Source organism: Ursus americanus, chromosome 7 (genome assembly GCF_024610735.1).
Source record: "Ursus americanus isolate L20-20 chromosome 7, mUrsAme1.1.p, whole genome shotgun sequence".
Taxonomy (NCBI): domain Eukaryota; kingdom Metazoa; phylum Chordata; class Mammalia; order Carnivora; family Ursidae; genus Ursus; species Ursus americanus.
Window position 1 is genome coordinate 35,839,034 of NC_142133.1, and position 22,935 is coordinate 35,861,968.

The following is a 22,935-nucleotide window of genomic DNA, read 5'->3' on the forward strand; positions in this document are numbered from 1 at the left end:
TTCCCAAATGTGGGATTTTTGAATTAGATGGTATATCTATATATCTTAATAAATAATTGTTTTTAAAAAGTTTTTAGTCATTTACACCCCACAACATTTGAAAGTCAGTTCCAGATATCTCCATCCATTCCACCCCATTTTCTCCTGCATCAAGTTGTTAGTCTTATTAATTTTTGCTAATCTGAAAGATGAAAAATGGTATCTCTTTTAATTTGCATTTGCTTAAACTACTACTAGAACTGAGCATCTCTTCATATGTATTTCATTTTTTAAAGACTTTTTTTTTTTTTTTCAAAACAGTTTTAGGTTTACAACAAAATTGAGAGGAAGGTAGAGATTTCCCATTTACCCAATGCCCCCACATTTGCATTCAGGTATGTTTTATTTTGTTTTGTTTTGTTTTGTTTTGTTTTAGCACTGGCACTTGCTGTCTCTTTTATGAATTGCCTATTTAATATAGTCTGTATTTATATTGAGTTGTTTATGTCTTAACAATTTGTAGAGCTCTTTGTATGTTTGAATACATACCGCAATCTTGCCTGCCATATTAGTGGCAGATATTTTTCTCATGTATTTTTTTTAACTTTTAAAATTCTACCTTTTGGGGCGCCTGGGTGGCACAGCGGTTAGGCGTCTGCCTTCGGCTCAGGGCGTGATCCCGGTGTTATGGGATCGAGCCCCACATCGGGCTCCTCCGCTATGAGCCTGCTTCTTCCTCTCCCACTCCCCCTGCTTGTGTTCCCTCTCTCGCTGGCTGTCTCTATCTCTGCCTAATAAATAAATAAAAAAAAATCTTTAAAATTCTACCTTTTGCCATCTGAAAATGTTTAAGTTTTATGTAGTCAAATATGTTTATCTTTTCTTATATTGTTTCTGAATTTCCTGTCTTGCCTAACAGGGAATAAATGTTATTTAGTTTATTTTTAATAAGAAAAAAGTGAGATGTAAGGAAGTAAGAAGGTATGGAAATGAATTTTTTTCAAGGTAGTTTCAAAAAAGAAAAGAAACACGGAGCAGTGGCAGAATTATAGATTTAAGTGTTGTCAAAGATAAAGGCAGCACTAAAGTTTTACTTTTAATTGGTAATACACTATTGCAATAGGGAAGAGTCCAGTGTAATCTGAATTTAACTTCAATTGTATAGATGTGACCTGGCATTTTGAAGGGAGAATGTAGTAATATAGGGAGGGGGGTGAGCAGGGGCCCGGTAGAGTCCAGGAAGTGAAAATTACAAAACTTGAGAGAAAGGGTGGTAACTGGTGCTTATCAGACTCCTACCCTCCCACAGAGGCTATGAGACAGGGGCTCTATCTTCATGTGTTGGCTGGAATGAACAGTGAAGTCCTGGCAGCCTTGAATTTTTTTTTTTTTTGATTTTATTTATTTATTTGACAGAGAGAGACAACCAGCGAGAGAGGGAACACAGCAGGGGGAGTGGGAGAGGAAGAAGCAGGCTCCCAGCGGAAGAGCCCGATGTGGGGCTCGATCCCAGAACGCTGGGACCACGCCCTGAGCCGAAGGCAGACGCCTAACGACTGCGCCACCCAGGCGCCCCAGCCTTGAATTTTCTTAGACAGGCACTTTAAAGGTAGCTAGGATCATCCCAAGGACACAGCTCTGTGCTGTTAGAAAATGTTAGTGTTTTGTTCAAGTGTTAATAGGCCAAGGGTAAGGCCTGCCTAGTGGAGAAGATTGCTCAGAGGAGCCTGGCTGGAGTTTGGTCAAAGAGAGAACCTTAGTGAGTATTTAGTCTCCTAGGGGGGAGTCTGCTGCTTTGAACAGCACTCCTTTGTATGAATGTTTGTTATATTACCTTATTATTACTCTTCATATATATGGTAACACTTTCCCTCTATGACCTTTTTAAAAACCTTCAGTGGCAGTGTTCTTTTGAAAGGGCAAGAGTGCAGAATGAGAAAGCCTCTGACCCACCTTCCACTTTGCAAGTCCTTTACACTGTCTTTTCACTGAGTGTTCTTTCAGGAAACTCTTTCCCAAGGTTTCAGCAGCAGCAGCAGCAGTGAAAGCTTCCAAAGACGACACATGTGTCAAGGTCACTAACATGGTCCATTCTAATCAACCAACAAACATTTATTGAGGGCCTAGTTGGCTTAATGCACTAATAATTGTGTTGTGAAGATAATGTAGTCTGGAAAAAGGAAAGTAAAAGACAGAGTTTAGTTCTTTCTTTGTAATTTCTAGATATAGTGAAAAATGCGGCTTACTCTTCATCTTTTTATGTTCCTAACTAGGAGTGTTTATTTCTTGTATGATTTGCATCTTGTTCCATTAACACCACCTTCACTCCCCCTTTCTTTCTCTGCTTAACGGGCCTCCTTGCTGTTCCTCAAACATGCCAGGTATTTTCCTTACTTAGAAAGCTCTTTCCCCAGATATTTGCTTGACTCACACCCTCACTTCCTGCAAGCTTTTGCTTAGATGCTATCCTGTTCAATGAGGCCTACCCCAACCACCCTATTAAAACTGTAACCCATTCCTCATTCCTCTTATCCCACTCTGTATAACATATCATTTACTTCTTTGTTCTAATTACCATATCTCCTTCCACTAGACTATCAGTTTCATTAAAATAAATCTTTTAAAAAATCTGTTTTGTTTATTGATTTTTCTCAAGCACCTAGAACATTGCTTGCCACTTAGAAGGAACTCAGTAAATATTTGTCCAATGAATGAATGCTTTCTGCACTGTGTTTTATACACCAAGCTCAATCTTTCTTTTTATCCAACTTATTTTCCTTCTATCCACACTGTTCTTCATATTCACATACTGTTTTTGTTTTGTTTTGTTTCTTTTGGGGGGGGGTGGAAGTGGCGTATTTTACTTACAAAATGGGGTCTTATAATACCCATCACTCAGCCACTAGTTTTTCTCACATAACAATACCAGGATAGGTCCTACTTTTTCTTTTTTTTAATGCTTGCATAATATTTTACGGTGTGATACGGACACATTACTTTTATTCATATCCGCCATTACTTTCCCTTGGACCACCCCATCCCTGCTCGCCCCCATTTTCCTTTTCACCGATCACTGTTTACCCATTCATCTTAAGTCCAACAGTCTCTGGAACATAGTGGTCACTCAGTAAGCATGGGTTGCTTCACGAGTCTGGCAGCGACTTGCTGTATGCATTCTCTGACAGGGAGAGGTTGAAAGGACAGAAGAGGGCACTAGTGAAGAAGTGATGCTTCACTTGAATAGATGGGGAGTAAGGTGGAGAGCTGGGGTGAGCCTCCGCCTCTGGTGCCTCTGATGTGTCCCTGAAGTAGGGCGCGTTTCGAAGGGGCGGGACGGGCTTGGGGACCGAACCGACCAGGCTAGGAAGCTCTGGTAGGGACGCGCCGAAGTGGGGTGCGGGGGCCCGCCTTCGCTGGGGGCGGACTTGGGCGGGGCTCCGAGGGGCGAGGCCGGCTAGGGGCGGACCTGGGCGGGGCTCGGAGGATCGGGGCGGGGCGTGCGGCGCGCAGACTCGTAGAAGCCGGGGGACTGTCGGGCGCTCTTGGTGGACTGCTGCGCTCCGGGAGCCATGGGACTCGTGGCTGGGGAGCTCGTCTCGTCGCTTCTGGGGTTGTGGCTGCTGCTGTGCAGCTGGGGGTGCCCCGGGAGCGCCGAGCTGCGGGCCCCGCCGGATAAGATCGGTAGGTGACGGGGTGGGGGGAGCGGCGCGGAAGGGGTGTGGGAGCGCGCCCCGCGCCGGGCGGCCGCTACGCAGTGCACCAGGCCCCGCGGCCGCGACGGCCGCGAGGCCGCGCGCGCCGAGTCCTCCGCGCAGGACGCGGTCTTCTTAGTTCGCGACGCAGGGTCGCTGTCGGTGTCCCAGGGGCCGTGTCTTCTTGGGCTTGTCGATGTGCCCACTAGGGGAATGGTTGGTGGACAGGGTATCGGGGTGGGCGGGCGGCCGCCAAGCGTCCCTTGTGCCCCTGTCTCGGAAGCCTGGGTGTCTGGGGAGGCTGAGGACCCTCTTGCCTCCTTCCCCTGCTGCACCTTTGGGAAGCCAGTCTTCTGGCTCCTTCTGGAGCGACCTGCCGCCTCGCTCTGCGGATGACAGGCGCACGCGGTCACAGCACACTGAGCAGTGCGAACAAGCTGACCCCGTCTGCTTCCCCTGATAGGCTGGACTGGAACCCCATTCCCCTCTTCTTTACTGAGGTCGGCCTGCTCCCAGAGGCCCTAGCTTGCACAATTTCTCCACCTAGGACTACTGCACAGCGGAAATAAGCCACTCTCAAGTTTCAGTCTTGGTTTTTGCTGCGTTTGGTTTGCTTTTTTATTTCCCCTAAAGCTTTGTTTTGTGGGGACATTTGCCCATCTATATTAATGAGACAGAACAAATCTTGGCAAAAATATCGGCCACTTTATTTAAAATGCGTCCTGGAATGGCCCACCTCCTCTGTTCCCTTGCTTTGGGCACAAAGAAGGGTGTGCAGAACCAGTGGTGCCTCGACAAAGAACTATGAGAACCTTTGGGGATCTGCCCCCCCCAGTCCAATGTCGATTTGTACATTAATGTACTGCCACTTTTGTCCAAGAGCAGTGTCTGTCCAGATTTAGAGAGTCTCATCTTCAGCAACTGTCACTTGCCTCCAGCCCTCAGCTTCCCTAAATTGGTGATTTATAGCTTTGGCTAACATCTGTTATTCAAAAACAAAACTTATACAGCTGGGTGAGAAGGAAAGAAACCGTTCCTTTTTTTCTCCACCCACAGCAATTATTGGAGCTGGAATTGGTGGCACTTCAGCAGCCTATTATCTGCGGCAGAAATTTGGGAAAGATGTGAAGATTGACCTGTTTGAAAGAGGAGAGGTGGGAGGCCGTCTGGCCACAATGACTGTCCGAGGGCAAGAATATGAGGCAGGAGGTTCTGTCATCCATCCTTTAAATCTGCACATGAAGCGTTTTGTCAAGGACCTGGGTATGTAATTTGGTTGTAGAGCTAAGCAGATTTCTGTGTGACCATCCACGGGTACGTTTATCAGATAGGGAACTGAAACTTTTCTGCCTTGTTAATTGTCTTTTACAGAGAAGTTGGTAAAACAGTTTTCCTCACGTTGCTGCTAGCAATTAGTACAAGCTTAGTTAGGAGCCACTTTGCCGTAATGGGACACTAGTTATCTGTATCTTCAGTTATCTGGAATTACAGCCATGGGATGGGGGTGGGGATGGTTGCTCTTCTTAGTTCTTAAACCTCTGGGTTCATGTTGAAGAATCCAAGAATGGTTTGAGTTAGCAGAAATCTTGTGTACTCATTTTACAGCTGGGAAAATGAGGCCCAGAGGCTTTCAGTGTCTGGCTTAAAGTCACTCACACAGGTATGGGTGCAGACCTGCCTAGAACCTGGGATATCTGACTGCTTCCCTGCCAGCAGAGGAGCTGGACAGGTTGGGGAAATTCTGGCAGGCCTCTGCAGGCCCTTTGCTCAGGGAATATTGTGTAATTTTTGCCGCCTTCCAGTTATCTGAAATATCCAATTATGCAAAATAGGATTCGCACAGGAATTAAGGATGCCTTCTTTCCCTTCGGGCCTTCCACATCTCCTGTGGATGATGCTCCCTGGGCCTCTTTCCTCCATGAGCGCCAATGTATGCCTGGAGCAGTTAACGCTGCAAATATTCATGTCTGACGTTTCTGGTTTTTTGTTTTTTTAATTTTTAAAAAAGACTTTATTTATTTATTTGAGAGAGAGAGCGCATGAGCAGGAGGAAGGGCAGAGGGAGAAGCTAACGCCCCGCTAAGCGGGGAGCCCGATGTAGGGCTTGATTCCTGGACTCCAGGATCATGACCTGAGCTGAATGCAGATGCTTAACTGACTGAGCCACCCAGGCAGCCAAAATTTCTGTATTTGAATTGAATTCAGTTTGTATTCTGACATTTGCCTTTGATTTTTTAGTCTTTTTCAACTAAAAATAGCCAGTCTGATTTTGACATATCTGCATGACCCTCTGACCGATCTTTTAGAGATCTGCTTTAGGACAGTATAGTGAATGAATAGCACAGTGTTCTAAAGATAGAGCTTCTTGGGGCGCCTGGGTGGCACAGCGGTTAAGCGTCTGCCTTCGGCTCAGGGCGTGATCCCAGAGTTGTGGGATCAAGCCCCATATCAGGCTCCTCCGCTATGAGCCTGCTTCTTCCTCTCCCACTCCCCCTGCTTGTGTTCCCTCTCTCGCTGGCTGTCTCTCTCTCTGTCAAATAAATAAATAAAATCTTTAAAAAATATATATAGAGAGAGAGCTTCTTTAATATGTTTCCTGAGAACTGGGGGAAGCCCAGAGTTCACACACTTCAGAGTGTCCCCCTAGCTTCAGATGACCTTCTTTAGTTTGATCAACATAGAAACCCTGAGTTTAGCTAACCCTTTCTCTGTTTTTGCAGGTCTGTCTACTATTCAGAGCTCTGGTGGCCTAATGGGGGTGTATAACGGAGAGACTCTGGTGTTTGAGGAGAGCAGCTGGTTTATAGTTAACATGATTAAACTAATTTGGCAGTATGGATTCCAGTCCCTCCGAATGCACATGTGGGTAGAGGATATACTGGACAAGTTTATGAGGTAATTTTTTTCCCCTTCCACTTATCCTAAGACCTTTTAGTTAGATGATTTTTAGGAATTTTATTTCTTGAAACCATTCTCTACCTAACTGTAAGCCTGCTAGTCAGATTGTTAGGTAAATGGTTTGTATAAAATATGCAGAGCGTTTATCCACTTGAATATTGAAAGAGTACTTAATTTTTGCTTTTGCATATGTATTTTGGAAATGCTTATTTAGTTTTGCCACACACACTTAAATGCTCTAGAAATGTTAATGCCTCGAATTCTTATGACAGCTCTCTCAGGTACTGTTATTAGCTTTTTACCGATGTGGAAGGTGGAGGCGTAGAGGGTTCAAGTGTGCAAGAACACCCACCTAGTAAGTGGTGGAGCTGGAGTTCCCACCCAAGCATTCTGGCTCCGGAGTTCTCTCTTTTTTTAAAAGATTTTATTTATTTGAGATAGCAAGAGAAAGAGCATGAGCAGAGGGAGAGGGAGAAGCAGATTCCCTGCTGAGCAGGGAGCCTGATGAGGGGCTCAATTCCAGGACCCCAGGATCATAACCTGAGCCGAAGGTGGATGCTTAACTGACTGAGCCACCCAGGTGCCCTAGAGTTCTCACTCTTAATCTCTGTACTGTGCTGGTGTTGTATAGGTGAATGAGGTAATGTGTATAAGAGCTTGTAGAAAGGATCACAGAACTAAAATGAGACATGATGTTTCATTTAATTTAATGAATTGTGACATGATGTTTCAATGAGCCAGTAGCCTGAGGCAGAGGATCAGTTCTGTGCCCCAAGAATTTAAAGTGAGATACTGAATTCCAGCACTGTTCCAGGTAGTGAGAATACAGGTGCCACTTTTTCTTCTTTATGTTTTTCTGTATTTTCAAATATTTCTATATGTATTGCTTTGGTAATTAGGAAAAATGATATAAAATAACCAGTCTAACTTTGAAAGATGCAGCCTGTTTTTTAAGGCCATTAGCATATGCTAATTTTTATGCTGGTTTACAATTTTATGTTATGATGTTGGAGAAATTTAACTTGTAAGTGCTAATGATATTTCATTACTATGAGTTTCAGTGTAGTAAAATAATTCTTAAAAAGGTAAAATTACATGTCATATGTGACCAAGTATTGACAAGGACAGGTATAAGGATTGAGTAGGATAAATATACTCTAGTTTTTGTAACTTATGGGATTTCTCTTTTTTTTTTTAAGATTTTATTTATTTATTTGACAGAACGAGAGATAGCACACGAGTGAGCAGAAGCAGGAGGAGCAGCAGAGGGAAAGGTAGAAGCAGGCTTTCCACTTAGCAAGAAGCCTGATGTGGGGCTTGATCCCAGGACTCTGGGGGTCCTGAGCCCAAGGCAGACACTTAACTGACTAAGCCACCCAGGCGCCCCTGGGATTTCTCTTTCTAAACACCACTGTTAGGTCAATTCCTCAAACACTTTTCCATTGGGCACATTAAGGTCAGCTACAGTGCAGACTGTTTTAAAGTAGTCATTCGTTCATTTATTCATTTACCAAATGTTTACTGCCTATTACGTGCCAGGCACTATTCTGGGTCCTGAGGATGTAGAATCTAGAACATGTCTCTGTCTTCAAATAATACACATTCTAGTAGAGAGACAAGCAGTAAACCAATAACTAAGAAAATATATAGGATTTGTGTAGAGAGAGCCAGTCACTTTGTAAAGAAGGAAGGTGGCATGTTGCTGCATGCTCAGCAGGAAAATCAAGTTCAGATGGCATCAGATACAGCCCTGCCTATGTCTATAAGTTTTCTTACTGGCGGCTTGCTTGACACGTAGAGAACTGCTTTAGGAGAAATTAACAAATCACTTTTCAAGTGAATTCTGGATATTACAGAACTTTGAAATAGATGCAGTGATGGGATATATAGATAATAGTATTTTTTTGTTTAAGTAAACTCTACACCCAATGTGGGGCCTGAACTCACAACCCCAGAGATTAAGAGTTGCACACTCTAATGGACTGAGCCAGTCAGGTGCCCCAGGATTATACTATTTTTGATTTTAAAGTTTATTTTTTTAGTAATCTCTACACCCGGTGTCGGGCTTGAACTCACAACCCTGAGATAAGAGTCGCATGCTTTTTTGACTGAGTCAGCCAGGCACCCCTATTTTTGATTTTAGAAAATAGTTCCCTTACTTTATGTAATTACTGCCTCCCTCTGTCTTTGATATTTGATTAAAAAGCACTGATCCTTATGTTGTTCAAAGGGCATGCACCCTACATTTCTGTTCTTTCAATGAGTCAGGAACATAAAAATTTTATTTTGATAATTTTATCATATCCTATGAGAAAGTTGGAGAGGAGGCTCGTATTGAGCCAGCATGTGCCAGTTGTTAAAGTAGTTAAATACTGCTGGACTAGTGACATAACTGTTACCCTGTGTGTTCCCACTTCTCCCTTTCTGCCTCCTCTCCCAACCCCTTCCCCTGCCACCAGCAGGGAATCTTGTTCTAGTGCTGTCATCAGTCTACTTTCTGTTAAATGCTGTACCAGTTATTAAATAAATAAATGACCCTTGAATAATATGGGGGGGTTGGGGTGTCAATTCCTTGCAGAGTTGAAAATCTGTATGTAACTTTTGACTTCCCCAAAACCTAACTGCTAATAGCCTGTTGTTGACAGAAAGACTTACTAAGAACATGAACAGTCAATGAATACATATTTTGTGTGTTATATCTCATTCTTACAATAAAGTAAGCTGGAGAAAAGAATGTTATTAAGAAAATCATAAGGGAAGAGAAAATATATTTGTGGTACTCCACTGTATATATCTGAAAAAAACAAAAAAACAAAACAAAACCCAAGTATAAATGTATCTGCGCAGTTCAGACCTCTGTTATTCAAGGGTCAGGTGTATTTGTCATATCACCCCATGTTGGAGATACTCTGGAATATTGCAAAAGTCAGAATTGGGAACTACAGAGGTTGCCAAAGAGTAATCTGGAATAACAGATTCCCCTGCATTTCAATGAAGCAGTAGTTCTCAACCTGCTGCACACTGGAATCACATGGGAATCTTTTTTTTTTTTTTTTTAAGATTTTATTTATTTACTTGAGAGAGAGAGCACAAGTGAGCACAAGCAGGGAGAATGGCAGAGGGAGAGGGAGCCTGAAGCAGGGCTTGACCCCAGGACCCTGAGATCATGACCTGAGCTGAAGGCAGACGCTTAACTGACTGAGGTGCCCATGGACATTGGTATTTTTAAAAGTATCTCAAGTGAATCTTACCTACAAAGTTGCAAACCATTAGGTTAAAATGTGCAATTGGATAATATTTTTGAGTTTTTTTCTTTCTTTGAATGGTAATAGAAACCTAAAGCCCTTGCTCAGAGTTTTTCTCCCTATTTTCAATGTATATGACAAATCCAGTTGGGTCCCCTTCTGGAAAACTTTTGGGGGATTTGCTGACTGGCTTTGGAGAAGTACATGGTCATTTTTGTGCTTCCATTTCAGAGTGCACAGTGTGAGCGAAGGCCCATGTGACAGTAGTAAACCATGACACTTGAAAGAGGGTGATAGGCAACATCCCACACCCATGCAAGTATTTATTCATTTTTCTTGTTGGTGGAGCTACTTCGGGTGGAAATCCTGTAGCCCCTGCTGTCCATACTTTCCAGGTTAATTTCTAGTTCTGAGCAAATTTTATTTATGCAGTTCTTCTGGTTAGATGCTATTTCTTACTCCAGAGTCCAATCTCTTTTCTCAGCCCTTTCAGCAAAGCCTTCCACTAATCTCTAGTTGCCATTCATTTCTCTTTCCAAACATCCTGTAAGTGTTATATGGAGCACACCACCCACACACTTGTGTTGTTCTGTGGTATGCACAGTAATTAGAATACAGCAGCTATTCATTCAGACATTTGTTGAATTGAATCCTCTGGTTCAGTAATGTCTTTCTGTTGAGATATCTTGGTTTCTGGGTTAGGTTAAAGCTCATTCTTGTCTCTAGCCCTTAGTGTGTTTCTGAGAACATATTAGATCCTGAACATTTCTTAATCTGAGACTATAGGATTCACAGTGAAAAGGCTTTATAAATAACTTTTCTTCCTTCCAGTTACTCCTAACAAATATTTTGAGTAATTTTTTACCCTTTTCTCTTCCTCCTTTCCCAAGTCCAGTCTGTCTTTAATCCTATCAGTTTTTAAAATGTATCCAGAATTCCACCACTTCTCACCACCATGCTTCTACCACTTCGATGCAAGCCGCTATTATCTCATCTGTATTGTTGGAGTAGCTCCCTGTGGTAGGCTGAATCAAATGCCTTTCTCCCCCTGCAAGGTATCTATACCCTAATCCCTAGAACCTGTGAATGTGTTACCTTACACTGTTAAGGGACTTTGCAGATATGATTAAGTTAGGGATCTTGAAATGGGAAGATTATTCCCAATTATTTAGGTGGGCCCAGTGTAATCACGAGAGTCCTTAAAAGAGGGAGGCAGGAGGATCAGAGTGAATAGTAAGAAATGTGATGATGGAAGTAAGAGGTTGGAATGATGCTAGAAAGGTGCCACAAGCCAAGGAAAGCAGGTGATTTACAGAAACTGAAAAAAGCAAGAAAATGGATTCTTCCCTCAGAGCTTCCAGAGGGAACCAGCCTTGCAGACACCTTGACTCTAGACCAGTGAGATTGACTTTTGGATTTCTAACCTGCAAAACCATAAGATAATAAATTTGTGTTGTTTGAGCCACTTAGTTTGTGGTAATTTGTTATAATAGCAACTAGAAGCTGATATACCCCCTACCTCACCTTCCTGTTTTTGCCCTTGTGCAACCACTATGTTTTTTCAGCATAGCAGCCAAAGAGGTCTTTTAAAAATCTAAGGGTCATCATATTACTTCTCTGCTCAGGAACTTTCAGTGGCAAAATAGAGCTACCCTATGACCCAGCAATTGCACTACTAGGTATTTACCTAAAGGATACAAAAGTCCTGATTCAAAGGGGCCCACGCACCCAGTTATAGCAGCACTATCAACAATAGCCAAATTACGGGAAGAGCCTAAATGTCCATCAACAGATGAATGGACAAAGGAGATGTGGAGATACATATACACAATAGAATATTACTCCGTGATCAAAAAGAATGAAATATTGCCATTTACAACAATGTGCATAGAACTAGAGTGTATTATGCTAAGTGAAATAAGTTAGAGAAAGACAGATATCATGATTCCACTGATGTGTAATTTAAGAAACAAAACAGATAAACATAGGGGAAAGGAAGGAAAAATAAAATACGATAAAAACAGAGAGGGAGGCAAACCATTAGAGACTCTATAGTTAAGAGAACAAACTGAGGTGCCTGGGTGGTTCAGTTGGTTAAGTGTCTGCCTTCAGCTCAGGTCATGATCCTGGGATCCTGGGATCAAGTCCCACATTGGGCTCCCTGCTTCTCCCTCTGCCTGCTCTTCCCCTGCTTGTGCTTTCTCTTTCTGACAAATAAGTAAAATCTTAAAAAAAACAAAAACAAACTGAGGGTTGCTGGAGGGGAAGTGGGTTGAGGGATGGGCTAAATGGGGGATGGGTATTAAGGAAGACTTGTTGGGATGAGCACTGGGTGTTATATGTAAGTGATGAATCACTAAATTCTACTCCTGAAACCAGTGCTACACTATATGTTAACTACCTTGAGTTTAAATTAAAAATATAGGGGCGCCTGGGTGGCACAGCGGTTAAGCGTCTGCCTTCGGCTCAGGGCGTGATCCCGGCGTTATGGGATCGAGCCCCACATCAGGCTCCTCCGCTAGGAGCCTGCTTCTTCCTCTCCCACTCCCCCTGCTTGTGTTCCCTCTCTCGCTGGCTGTCTCTATCTCTGTCAAATAAATAAATAAAATCTTTAAAAAAAATATATATATATATATATAAACTTTCAGTGGCTATTTCGTGCAGAGTAACACCCAAAATCTGTACAATGGCTTGAAAGACCCGACATAGGTAATCCTATCTCCTGATTTTTTAGTTTCCTGTTTATTTTGGGCAGAATTATGCCCTACCTCCTTATAGGTTGAAGCCCTAACCCCCTGTACCTCAGAATGACTATATTTGGAGACAGGGCTTCTGATGAGGTAATTATATTAAAATGAGGCCATTAGGGTAGGCCATATTGGATGTGACTGGTGTCCTTATAAGAATAAGAGATCAGAACACGGAAGAGACACCAGGGATGTGCATGCATATAAGACGGATCATGGGAGGACACAATGAAAAGGTGACCATTGTAGGCCAAGGTGACAGTCCTCAAAAGAAACCAAAGCTGTCAATGCCATGATCTTGGATTTTTAGCCTCCAGAACTATGAGAAATGAATTTGTGTTGTTTAAGGTATTCAGTCTGTGATACCTTGTTATGGTAGCCCTAACGAACGAATGTATTGCTGATCTTCTGCCTATTTGTTCTACTCGCTATTGAAAGTGGGATAGTGGAGTCTTCAACTAGTATTGTTGTCTGTTTCTCCCTTTGGTTCTGTCAGTTTCATTTCATGTATTTGGGAACTCTGTTGTTAGATGCATGTATGTTTATAATTGTTATGACTTCCTCACGGACTGATAACCCCTTTATCATTTTTAAATGTCCTTCTTTGCCTCTGGCAGGAATTTTTGTCTTAAAGTCTATATTCTGATACTAGTGTAAGCACTCCAGCTGTCTTTGATTACTGTTTTTATGGTATATCTTTTTCCATCTTTTTACTTTCAACCTATTTGTGTGAATCTAAAGTGTGTTTCTTGTAGACAGCATATTGTTGGATCATGTTTTTGGTCCAGTCTACCACTCTCTGCCTTATGATGGCAGTGTTTAGTCCATTTTATGTTTAATATAATTACTGTGAAGGTAGGGTTTATGCCTGCTATTTTGCTATTTACTTTTTATACATCTTATGTTGCTTGTCTATCTGTTCCTCCATTATTGGCTTCTTTTGTTTTATTCATTCATCATTGATGAACATTTAGGTTTCTTCTACCTCCTGGCTATTGTGAATAATGCTGCAGTAAACATGGATGTTCAAAAAATCTCTTTGATTCTGTTTTCAGTTCTTTATGTTTACTTTATGCAATTACTTTTACCAGTGCTCACTTCTTGATGGGGATTTGAGTTTCTGTCTAGTGTACTTCAGCCTGAAGGACTTTCTCTAGTCTAATTTCTTGTAGGGAAGTTCTGCTCATAATGAATTCTGTGTTTGTGTTTAGCTGGGATTATTTCAATTTCTTTTCATTTTTGAGGGATAGTTTTGCTGGATATAGAACTCTTGGTTGATAAGACTTTTCTTTCACCATTTTGAATATGTCATCCCACTACACTCTGGCCTTCATGGTTTCTGATGAATTGAAGATCCCTTTTTCTGAGTCAGTCACCTTTTTCTTGCTGCTTTCAGTATTCTTTTTCCAGTATTATGTTTTTGGGTGTGAACTTACATTTATCCTGCTTAGATTTAGCTTCCTGGGTGTGCAGATTAATGTTTTCTTTCAAATCTGGGAAGTGTTTGGCCATTGTTTCTTCAAGTATTTTTGCCCTGCCCCCTTTTTTTTCTGCCTCTCCTACAATTCCCATTATGTGTATGTTGCTATGCTTTATGTTGTCCCACAGTTCACTGATACTCTGCTCATTTTTCTTTTCGGCCTGTTCCTCAGAGTGTATAATTTCAATTGACCTTTAAGTTCACTGATTTTTCTATTTCAGATCTGTTATTGAGCCCCTCTAGGGAATTTTAAACTTTAGATATTGTACTTTGCAGCTCCAGAATTAAAAAAAAATAGTTTGACTCTTTATTGATATTTGGTGAGACACTGTTTACATACTTGCTTTAATATTTTAAACGTGGTTTCCTCCATTTCTTTGAACATATTTATAATAGCTGATATAAAGTCTTTATCTAGTAAATCCAATAACTGTGTTTCCTCAGGGAAACTTTCTAAGACTCTTTTTTTCTTTCCTTGTTTTGGTCATTCTTTTTTTTTTTTAAGATTTTTATTTATTTATTTGACATAGAGACAGCCAGCGAGAGAGGGAGCACAAGCAGGGGGAGTGGGAGAGGAAGAAGCAGGCTCCCAGCAGAGGAGCCTGATGTGGGGCTCGATCCCAGAACGCTGGGATCACGCCCTGAGCTGAAGGCAGATGCTTAACGACTGTGCTACCCAGGTGCCCCCATTCTTTTTAAAAAGATTTTTAAAAAAATAATTAGTTAATTAGAGCAAGAGCATGGGGAAGGGCAGGGAGAGGGACAAGCAGACTCCCTTCCCTGCTGAGCAGGGAACCCGACTCAGGGCTTGATCTCAGGACCCTGAGATTGTGACCTGAGCCGAAATCAGGAGTTGGCTGATTAACTGACTGAGCCACCCAGGCACCCCAATTTTTTTTTTTTTTTTTAAATTTTAAAGTAATCTCCACACCCAATGTGCGGCTTGAACTCACAACCTCAAAATCAAGAGTCGCATGCTCTACCCGCTGAGCCAGCCAGGCGCCCCTGGGTCATACTTTGTTTCTCTGATTGTTTTATGATTTTTGTTGAAAACAGGACATTTAAAGTAACATTATATGACGACTCTGGAAATCAGATTTCCCAGCTACCCCAGATCTGTTGTTGTTGATGTTTGGTGACTTTCTGGGATTAATTCTGTGAAGTCTGTATTCTTTGTCATGCATGGTCTCTTAATTGTGTGTTGGGTGAGTTTTCAGTGCTCTGGCAGGTGGTTTACAACTCTGTCTACTTTAGCTTTTATTTCCTGCTTGCTCAAAGCCTCAGGGATAACCAGAGGTGACAGATTAGGGCCTTCTAAGGTCTTTCCTAGGCATGTGATAATCTTGTACATAATCATGGCCTTCTGGGTCACCAAGAATGTGTTTTTTCATTCCCCAGGGTTTTTTTTTTTTTTTTTTTTTTTGTCTTTTGGTCAGCCTCTTGTTAGCCCCATTTGATATCACAGCCTCAGGTAGCTGTGATTTTAAATTGCCCCTTAATTTTTTTTTTTTTTGACAGACGCCCTCAGGATGGGCTGTTTGTAAAGATCAGGCTCTGAATCAGGTCAAGTTGAGACAAGCCTCGAGGATAGAGCTTTTCAGTGAGCTGCCAGATGAGTCAAATAGTGGCACTTCCCTGGGGATAGGATGTGGAGAAGCTCCAAACCTGTCCTATCCTACCCATGGTTGCCAGGTTGTAGGTTTCACAGGTATTGTAGTTTCAAGACTGCTGGTTTTGAAGGCTACCTTGCTGGTCTGAGGGGAATGGGAATAGGGCAAGCTAACATGCCACAGGGTTCACTGTTCCTACTGCGATTCAGCCATTTCTCTTGAAAAGATACTCCTGGGACTTTGGCAAGTCTGGTTTATTTCCAGAGTTTTGAAAAAGTTGATGTTGATTTTTGCCAGTGTTCTCATTGCTTTTATGTAGATTTTCTGAGGTCCTTATTCCACCCTTCGAGAAGTTTCATCTCTCATACTGTCTCCCCCCAATACTTTTTTCTGACTATGCCTCTTCCTGCTCTCCTGGGTCTGTTTAAACTGCACTGGCCTCATTGTTCTTTGCACACACCAGGCATGCTTCTGTGAATGAGGCTTTTGCACCACTCTTACTTCTATTGAAAATATGTTCTCCTCTGGATGCTGCAGTTCTCACCTCCCTCAGGTCTTTGCTCAGATGTTACCTTCTTAGTGAGGCTTTCCTTGACCACTCTACTTATTTTTGGGGACCACCTTATTTAGAGTTGCAACTACCAACTCTAAGCCTTCTCAGTCTTCCTTTTTGATTTGCTTTCTCCTTAACATTTATCATCCTCTAAACTTATATAATTTACTCACATTAATTTTTTTTACTACTCGTTTCACCAACTAGAACACAGGATCCATTAGGGACTTTTTTCCTCTGTCGTGCTGACCACCTCTGCATCTTTAGCACCTAGAATACCTGGCTCAAAGTTAATGCTTCATAAATATTTATCAAATGAATAAATGTTAAGGGTTATACAAATGTAGTTTAAAAAGAAAAAAAAAAGAGGCCGTAAAGGAGCCTGATTAGCAGAAATTACACACCTAACTTTTTAGTAAATATGTATTCTAATGCAACTAGTATTGTAAAACAGTTAACAGTGTTCAATGAGTACATGGTTTCTGTTGTCTCACATCTAGGCCTTTACTGGAGACTTGATGGAATGGGGTTGGGTCCCAGGCAGGTGGTGGCAGGGAATAATTTCTTTATGATATTATATATGTTATTTAATTGGCTGCTGTTTTGTCTTGCTGACCATTAGCCAAAGTTCATTCTTCATTTTATGAGATATTCAGTCTATTTTCTAAAGAACTCCGTGTTTTCGTCCTCTACTTTTTCCAACTTCCTCGGGAGTAGAAACCAATTGATATGGTTGGAAGGAGTTATTTTAGTTTTTTGGGGGGCACTGATACCAATTTCTCCCACAAATATGTATTCAATGTTTTGTATACTACACTATTAGATAGTAGGTAATATTGAAATGGATGTGACATTGTCCCCTGCTCAAAAAATTTATAACTTTGAGAGAAGAAAGTTGATGTAAGATAGAGATATTTCTTTGGTACTTAGTTCTTCCTTTGTTTCATATACTTACCAGTGTATGTGCCTTACTACCTGTCCCCAGCTGTGAGCTACCTGAGGGAAAGGAATCATAGCTTTCTCATTTTTGTGTCACTTACAACTTGAAAAATTACATATTGAATTACTGCGTGGATATTCTTTTAAGTCCATGAAGTTCAGGAAAATATTAGGTGGTATTTCCTAAAAATTAATAGTTGGGCAAGACTTGCATAGGAGGTGGGGTCCTAGCTCAAAGTATATTCTAGTTGGGAGAAGAGTTAGTGTAGTGCTGGGGAGCAATATGCAGAGCACATTCAGAGATCAGTGACTGGGTCAGGTATGTTCAAGTGGAGGGTATGAGTGGTGTGTGTGGTTGAGGGCAGAGGGGGCAGCTTGTGCTTGAGCCTTTTCATGTGACTTTTAGACAAGTCCTTTTACTTGTTTCTCTGTAGTTAGAGCAAGAGTTAGACTTGATGAGTTTGGCTCTAAAATTCATTCCTTTTTTTAAAACCAGGAGTTTATTTAGTAAGTAGCAGTAAGCAAGTTGTTTTTGAGTAAGTCCATAATGACTAAAGATGTACTTTAGGGTTTCTGGGAGATTCATAAAGGTTTCAAAGAAAAGAAACTGGAAGCAGGTAGATCAGTTATTCATCTTAGTAGTTTGAATATAAATCCTGAGTTAAGAGAGATGTTTTGAAGACTGGTAAGGTTTTCTTCTTGGGTGGGAGCAGTAGAAAGAAGTGAAAAGACTGAAGTTTGAAATTAAATGAACTGAGGGTGACATGTAGGATGTTAGGAGTGAACTAACATCCCAATCCACATTTTGGCTGGGATAGGGAGTGCATAGAGAGGATCAAGCCTGGTGGAAAGATAAAATTTAATTTTATACATGTCTAACTGCTGCTGGAAGATAAAAAGGTGAATGAGACCAAGACCTAGGACAATACTCACTTCTTTAAAGGTGCTCCCAGTGACCATATTAATGCAGAAGACTATACGAAGGACAGTGTACTACCTGAGGAGGTGGGGTGGGGATAAGAGCTTCTGGGATACCTGGGGAAGATGGTGACTGAGGTGCATCTTACATGATAGGTAGAAATTCATTAGAAGGAAATATGCTAATTCCCTTCCCCTTATCTCGTTTGGTGTTTAATGGCCATTTCTCTTCTTTTCAAAAGGATCTACCGTTACCAGTCTCACGACTATGCCTTCAGCAGTGTAGAAAAGTTACTACATTCTCTAGGAGGAGACGAATTCCTTGGAATGCTTAACCGAACCCTTCTTGAAACCTTGCAGAAAGCAGGCTTCTCTGAGAAATTCCTCAATGAAATTGTTGCACCTGTCATGAGGGTCAATTATGGCCAAAGCATGAACATCAATGGTTTTGTGGGTAAGCCAAAGCTTGGAACAGTTACAGACATTAATTCACAGAGGGGCTTACCTGATGCTATGGTGGCTCCTAACTTTAGGCCGTGAGTTGGAGAAGACTTACCTTTCTCTGAAACCTCAGACACGGTTGGCAAAATTGTGTATATGTAGATCTGTGCATTTTTAGTGGGGAGAGAGTCCTTAGCTTTCACTGAGATTTTTGCCCCCAGGGACTGTCTGACAATGTCTGGAGATATTTGGAGCAGAACTCACCTAAATTGGGAAGAGAGTGGGTAGACGGCCTTTTACAGAGTCAGAATTAAAACACATTTTTTCCTACCACTGACAGGGGCGGTATCACTGTCTGGTGCTGATTCTGGCCTTTGGGCAGTAGAAGGTGGTAATAAACTTGTTTGCTCAGGGCTCCTTCAGGCGTCCAAAAGCAACCTTATATCTGGCTCAGTAATGTACATAGAGGAGAAAACAAGGACCAAGCATACAGGTGAGCCTGAAATTCTACTGTTCCTAATTTACTCTCTAGAAAATAATCGCTCAGGGAGAAAAACCACTCTTCTGTCATCTCTTAGTTCCAAATGATGGAATTATAAATTGTGTATGTTGTACCACATGGAAATATTCCCAAATGTGCTCAAGTACAGTGGCACATCTCCTTGGATTTTAAAATCATCTCATTCTTAAAAGTGTAATTCCATATTTTGTACTTATTGACAAGGTATCATTTCTATTCCAGTAGAAAACTGGCCTCAATTTAGCGCAGTTAAACGGTAAAACTCCTTTTAATTCCTTAGAATTATAACTATTTTATAATAAACTTTATAAACTATTACAATAATAAAATTATTTTTGGAAGGTGTAAAGTATAGTACACTAGGAACACTGAAATGTATGCTTCTTTCTTCTAGGAAGGCCCACAAAGATGTATGAAGTGATCTACCAAATTGGATCTGAGACCCGTTCGGACTTCTATGACATTGTCTTGGTGGCCACTCCACTGAATCGAAAAATGTCCAATATAACTTTCCTCAACTTTGATCCTCCAATTGAGGAATTCCATCAGTACTACCAACATATAGTGACAACTTTAATTAAGGGGCAATTGAATTCAACTCTTTTTAGCTCTAGAGCCTTAGACAAATTTGATCTCAGTACAATCTTAACCACTGATAATTCAGATTTGTTCATTAATAGCATTGGGATTGTGTCCTCTGTAACAGAAAATGATAATCTTCAACCATTAACAGATAGGGGATATGTTTGGAAGATCTTTTCCCAAGAAATTCTCACTAAAGAACAAATATTAAAGCTTTTTTTGTCCTATGATTATGCTGTGAAGCAGCCATGGCTTGCATATCCTCATTATAAGCCTCCAGAGAAATGCCCTTCCATCATTCTCCACGATAGACTTTACTACCTCAATGGCATAGAGTGTGCAGCAAGTGCCATGGAGATGAGTGCCATTGCCGCCCACAATGCTGCTCTTCTTGCTTATCATCGCTGGAATGGGCACACAGACATGATTGACCAAGAGGACTTATATGAGAAACTTAAAACTGAACTATGAAATAACACTATCGCTTTTTCCCCCTTCTGGTTCCAAATGAAATATCACTGGCAAAGAACACAATCTGAGCAGAGATGATTTTGAATCCGATATTTTGCCATAAATTAGTATTGTTTAACAAAAGTAATCCCAGTGAGTTATAGGAAAATACAAGTTTCTAATTAAGTGTGAAGGTTTTAACTACTGCATTTACGCCATCTCCAAAATTTCTTAATTTTTCTTTTAATATCTATCAACAGTATAGAATCACCTCGAGTTTGTTAAACATGTGGGTTCTCTAGCTCCTCTGGAGATTCTGATTCACTAGGTCTGGGGGATAAGGTGCCCTGGATTTTGAACAAAACCTCAGAGCATTTTAAGCTGAGCACTTGAGGAAGAGTTTAAAGACAAATTTTAGTAGGGGGACTAGTTCACCTGTGCTTCTCATCTGGCAGTGACCTTTAGTCAAGACAGTTAAAACTACTATGGGAACTCGTACCCTATGTCTGGCTTTAATTAATTTATACCCTGTTTCAAAGTAGATGTGCCCATGCCAGAAGCCTTGACTTTCTGAATTTTCTTTTGATTGCTTCTGTCCTGATTTTATTAGGGGTGAAATTCAAAAGCCTTAGTAGTTTAACTTTGTCACACAAAAATCCCAAGTAAAATGAAAGCAGATATAGGCTACTGATTCAAGAGATTGGCATTCTGTTACCAAATCCTCAACTGTGGAGCTCTAAAAAATATTGCTAGACCCCCATGCAACCAGATTCTGATTTAGTTACTGAGGATAGGATCTCAGCATTTTAGCTAAAAAAAAATTCCTAAGGTGCAACCTCGTTTGAGAATCACTGATGTGGGGGTTTAAGATGTCTCCAAAGGGTTTTCAGTGCCTTAAAAGTCCCAAAAACCCCTAATGCATTATTAAAGCAGATTCATTTTGTGAAGAATGCTTTCTCTCAACAAGAACTCTTGTAGTAATCTTGATAGTAAGCATTGTCGGTGTGACAAGAGAGGCACCTTAGATTACTCCAAAGCCACTGACGTTAGAGCAGGATATTCAGAATGATACCACACTTGATCAAATCCAGCATATGTTCTAACTGTTAAATGCTTCTAAAACTACTGTAGCATTCGGGGTGAGAAAACTGGTTGCTGAAACCTTGTTTTTAAGGCAATAGTTCTCAACTTTGGCTGCACATTGGAATTAACCTGTAAGATTTTAAAGCTTTTTAAATGATTCTAATATGCAGCCAAAATCAAGAACCAGTTCTACATCTATTGTATAAAGGTATCATGAATGGTTGTCCTTCTAGTCAGTCACAGTAGGACAGAAAGAATAAAAGCTTGTGAATTCTAGAAGTAACTGTAACAAAGTTTAACATGTATTGTTGGGAAAAAAAAAATAGTCCAGATTATGGCAGTAGCTACTTTAGCAAAATGGTGTAAGAAAACACTGATCCTTAGTTAAAATGATTTTTGTCTCTACCACAATTGTGAATATTAATATGCTGATAAAACTGCCAAAATATATTTGATGTAAAGGCAGGGATTAAATTTATAGTTTGTCAAAGGGTCAGCTTTTAAAAATTTTATTCTTAACAACTATGTTAAGAGGCAGTCACATTTTCCTTTTGTGGTTTTAATGAAAATATTGTAGAGAATGTAATACTGTTATGTGTGTGCTAAAGATTGATAAATAAAAACTGGTAATGAAATAGTTAACTTCTATCACTCACAGATTTGTTTTGCAATGGGATACATTATTTACTTACAAGAACACCAATTTAAAATGTTGCCATTATATCAGACCTACTCTGATTAAGTTTTCCAACAGGGCATCTGAAACTGCTTCCTCCAAGAGCAAAACAGATTATTAATGTATCAGGCATAAAGTTTAAATGGAAACAGCATTAAATAATGATTTTTTTGGGGGAAGAAAAATACTATTAGAGCCTGTTACTTCAGTAGACTACTTGATTTGTCTTTGTACAGAAGAGACTAGTAAAATTACCAGGAGTTGACTGAAAGCCAGTTCTACTCCAGTGGTTCTCCAACTTGAACAGGCATCAGAATCACCTGTAGTGCTTCTTAAAATACTGCTGGGCCTCACCCCAGAATTTTAGTGAGTTTGGAGTGGTGGATGAAAATATGCATCTGTATTAAGTTCCTCGGTGATGCTCTTGGTTTAGGAACCACACTTGGGAGAACCTGTTCTGTAATTTAGCTCTATGTGGTTGAAAAAAAATTTGTCAACATCAGTAAAGATTTAAAGAGCTGCTGGAGAGGGGAATAAAAATGTACCGAACTTGACACCAACTCTCCTTATTGTGATTAAGTTGGTTTGATTCTTCTAGCTATTCTTTGGCTGTAAACATATTCTATAAACGGGAAATTATATTTTAGAGATATATATAAAAGCTATCCATTATGTTCTGTTTTTCAAGTACCTTACCTACTCACCTCTATATACCCCATTCTCTACAGTTTTAAAGTGATTCAAGATTTGTAGGCTTTTTACCAGATTACAAAAGTGCAGGCCTAAGCATTTGCTTGGTAGGTTTCTTGAAGTTACGTTTATGATACCACCATTTGTAATGTATCTTTCATCTGAGTTTGTGTGCCATAAAATTTATGACCTAGGTGAATATATTATGGGGAGGATTATAACTACTCTCTCTACTCCACAAAGAACTATAGTACACTGGAATGTTTTTTTCTAGAGTTCTATTCTTGTATTAAAAAATTTTCTCCATTTATGTCCAAAATAAACAACTGTATCATTACTTCCTGTGTTTTACTTCAATTGCACTATACTTGGAATGTAGATGTACCTGGAAAAAATCAGTACATCAAAGCTACAAGAGTTTTGAAAATTACA

At 40.7% G+C, this 22,935-nt stretch overlaps 1 protein-coding gene across 1 annotated transcript; it reads left to right on the forward strand.

The window, feature by feature from the left end:
• The first annotated feature begins 3,488 nt into the window (after positions 1-3,488).
• Positions 3,489-22,840, forward strand: PCYOX1 (prenylcysteine oxidase 1). Its single transcript, XM_045788209.2, has 6 exons — positions 3,489-3,660; positions 4,728-4,934; positions 6,392-6,566; positions 18,304-18,515; positions 18,843-18,995; positions 19,417-22,840. The coding sequence occupies exons 1-6, from the start codon at positions 3,549-3,551 to the stop codon at positions 20,073-20,075; spliced, it is 1,518 nt and encodes a 505-aa protein (XP_045644165.1). The 5' UTR covers positions 3,489-3,548; the 3' UTR covers positions 20,076-22,840.
• The last annotated feature ends 95 nt before the right edge of the window (positions 22,841-22,935 follow it).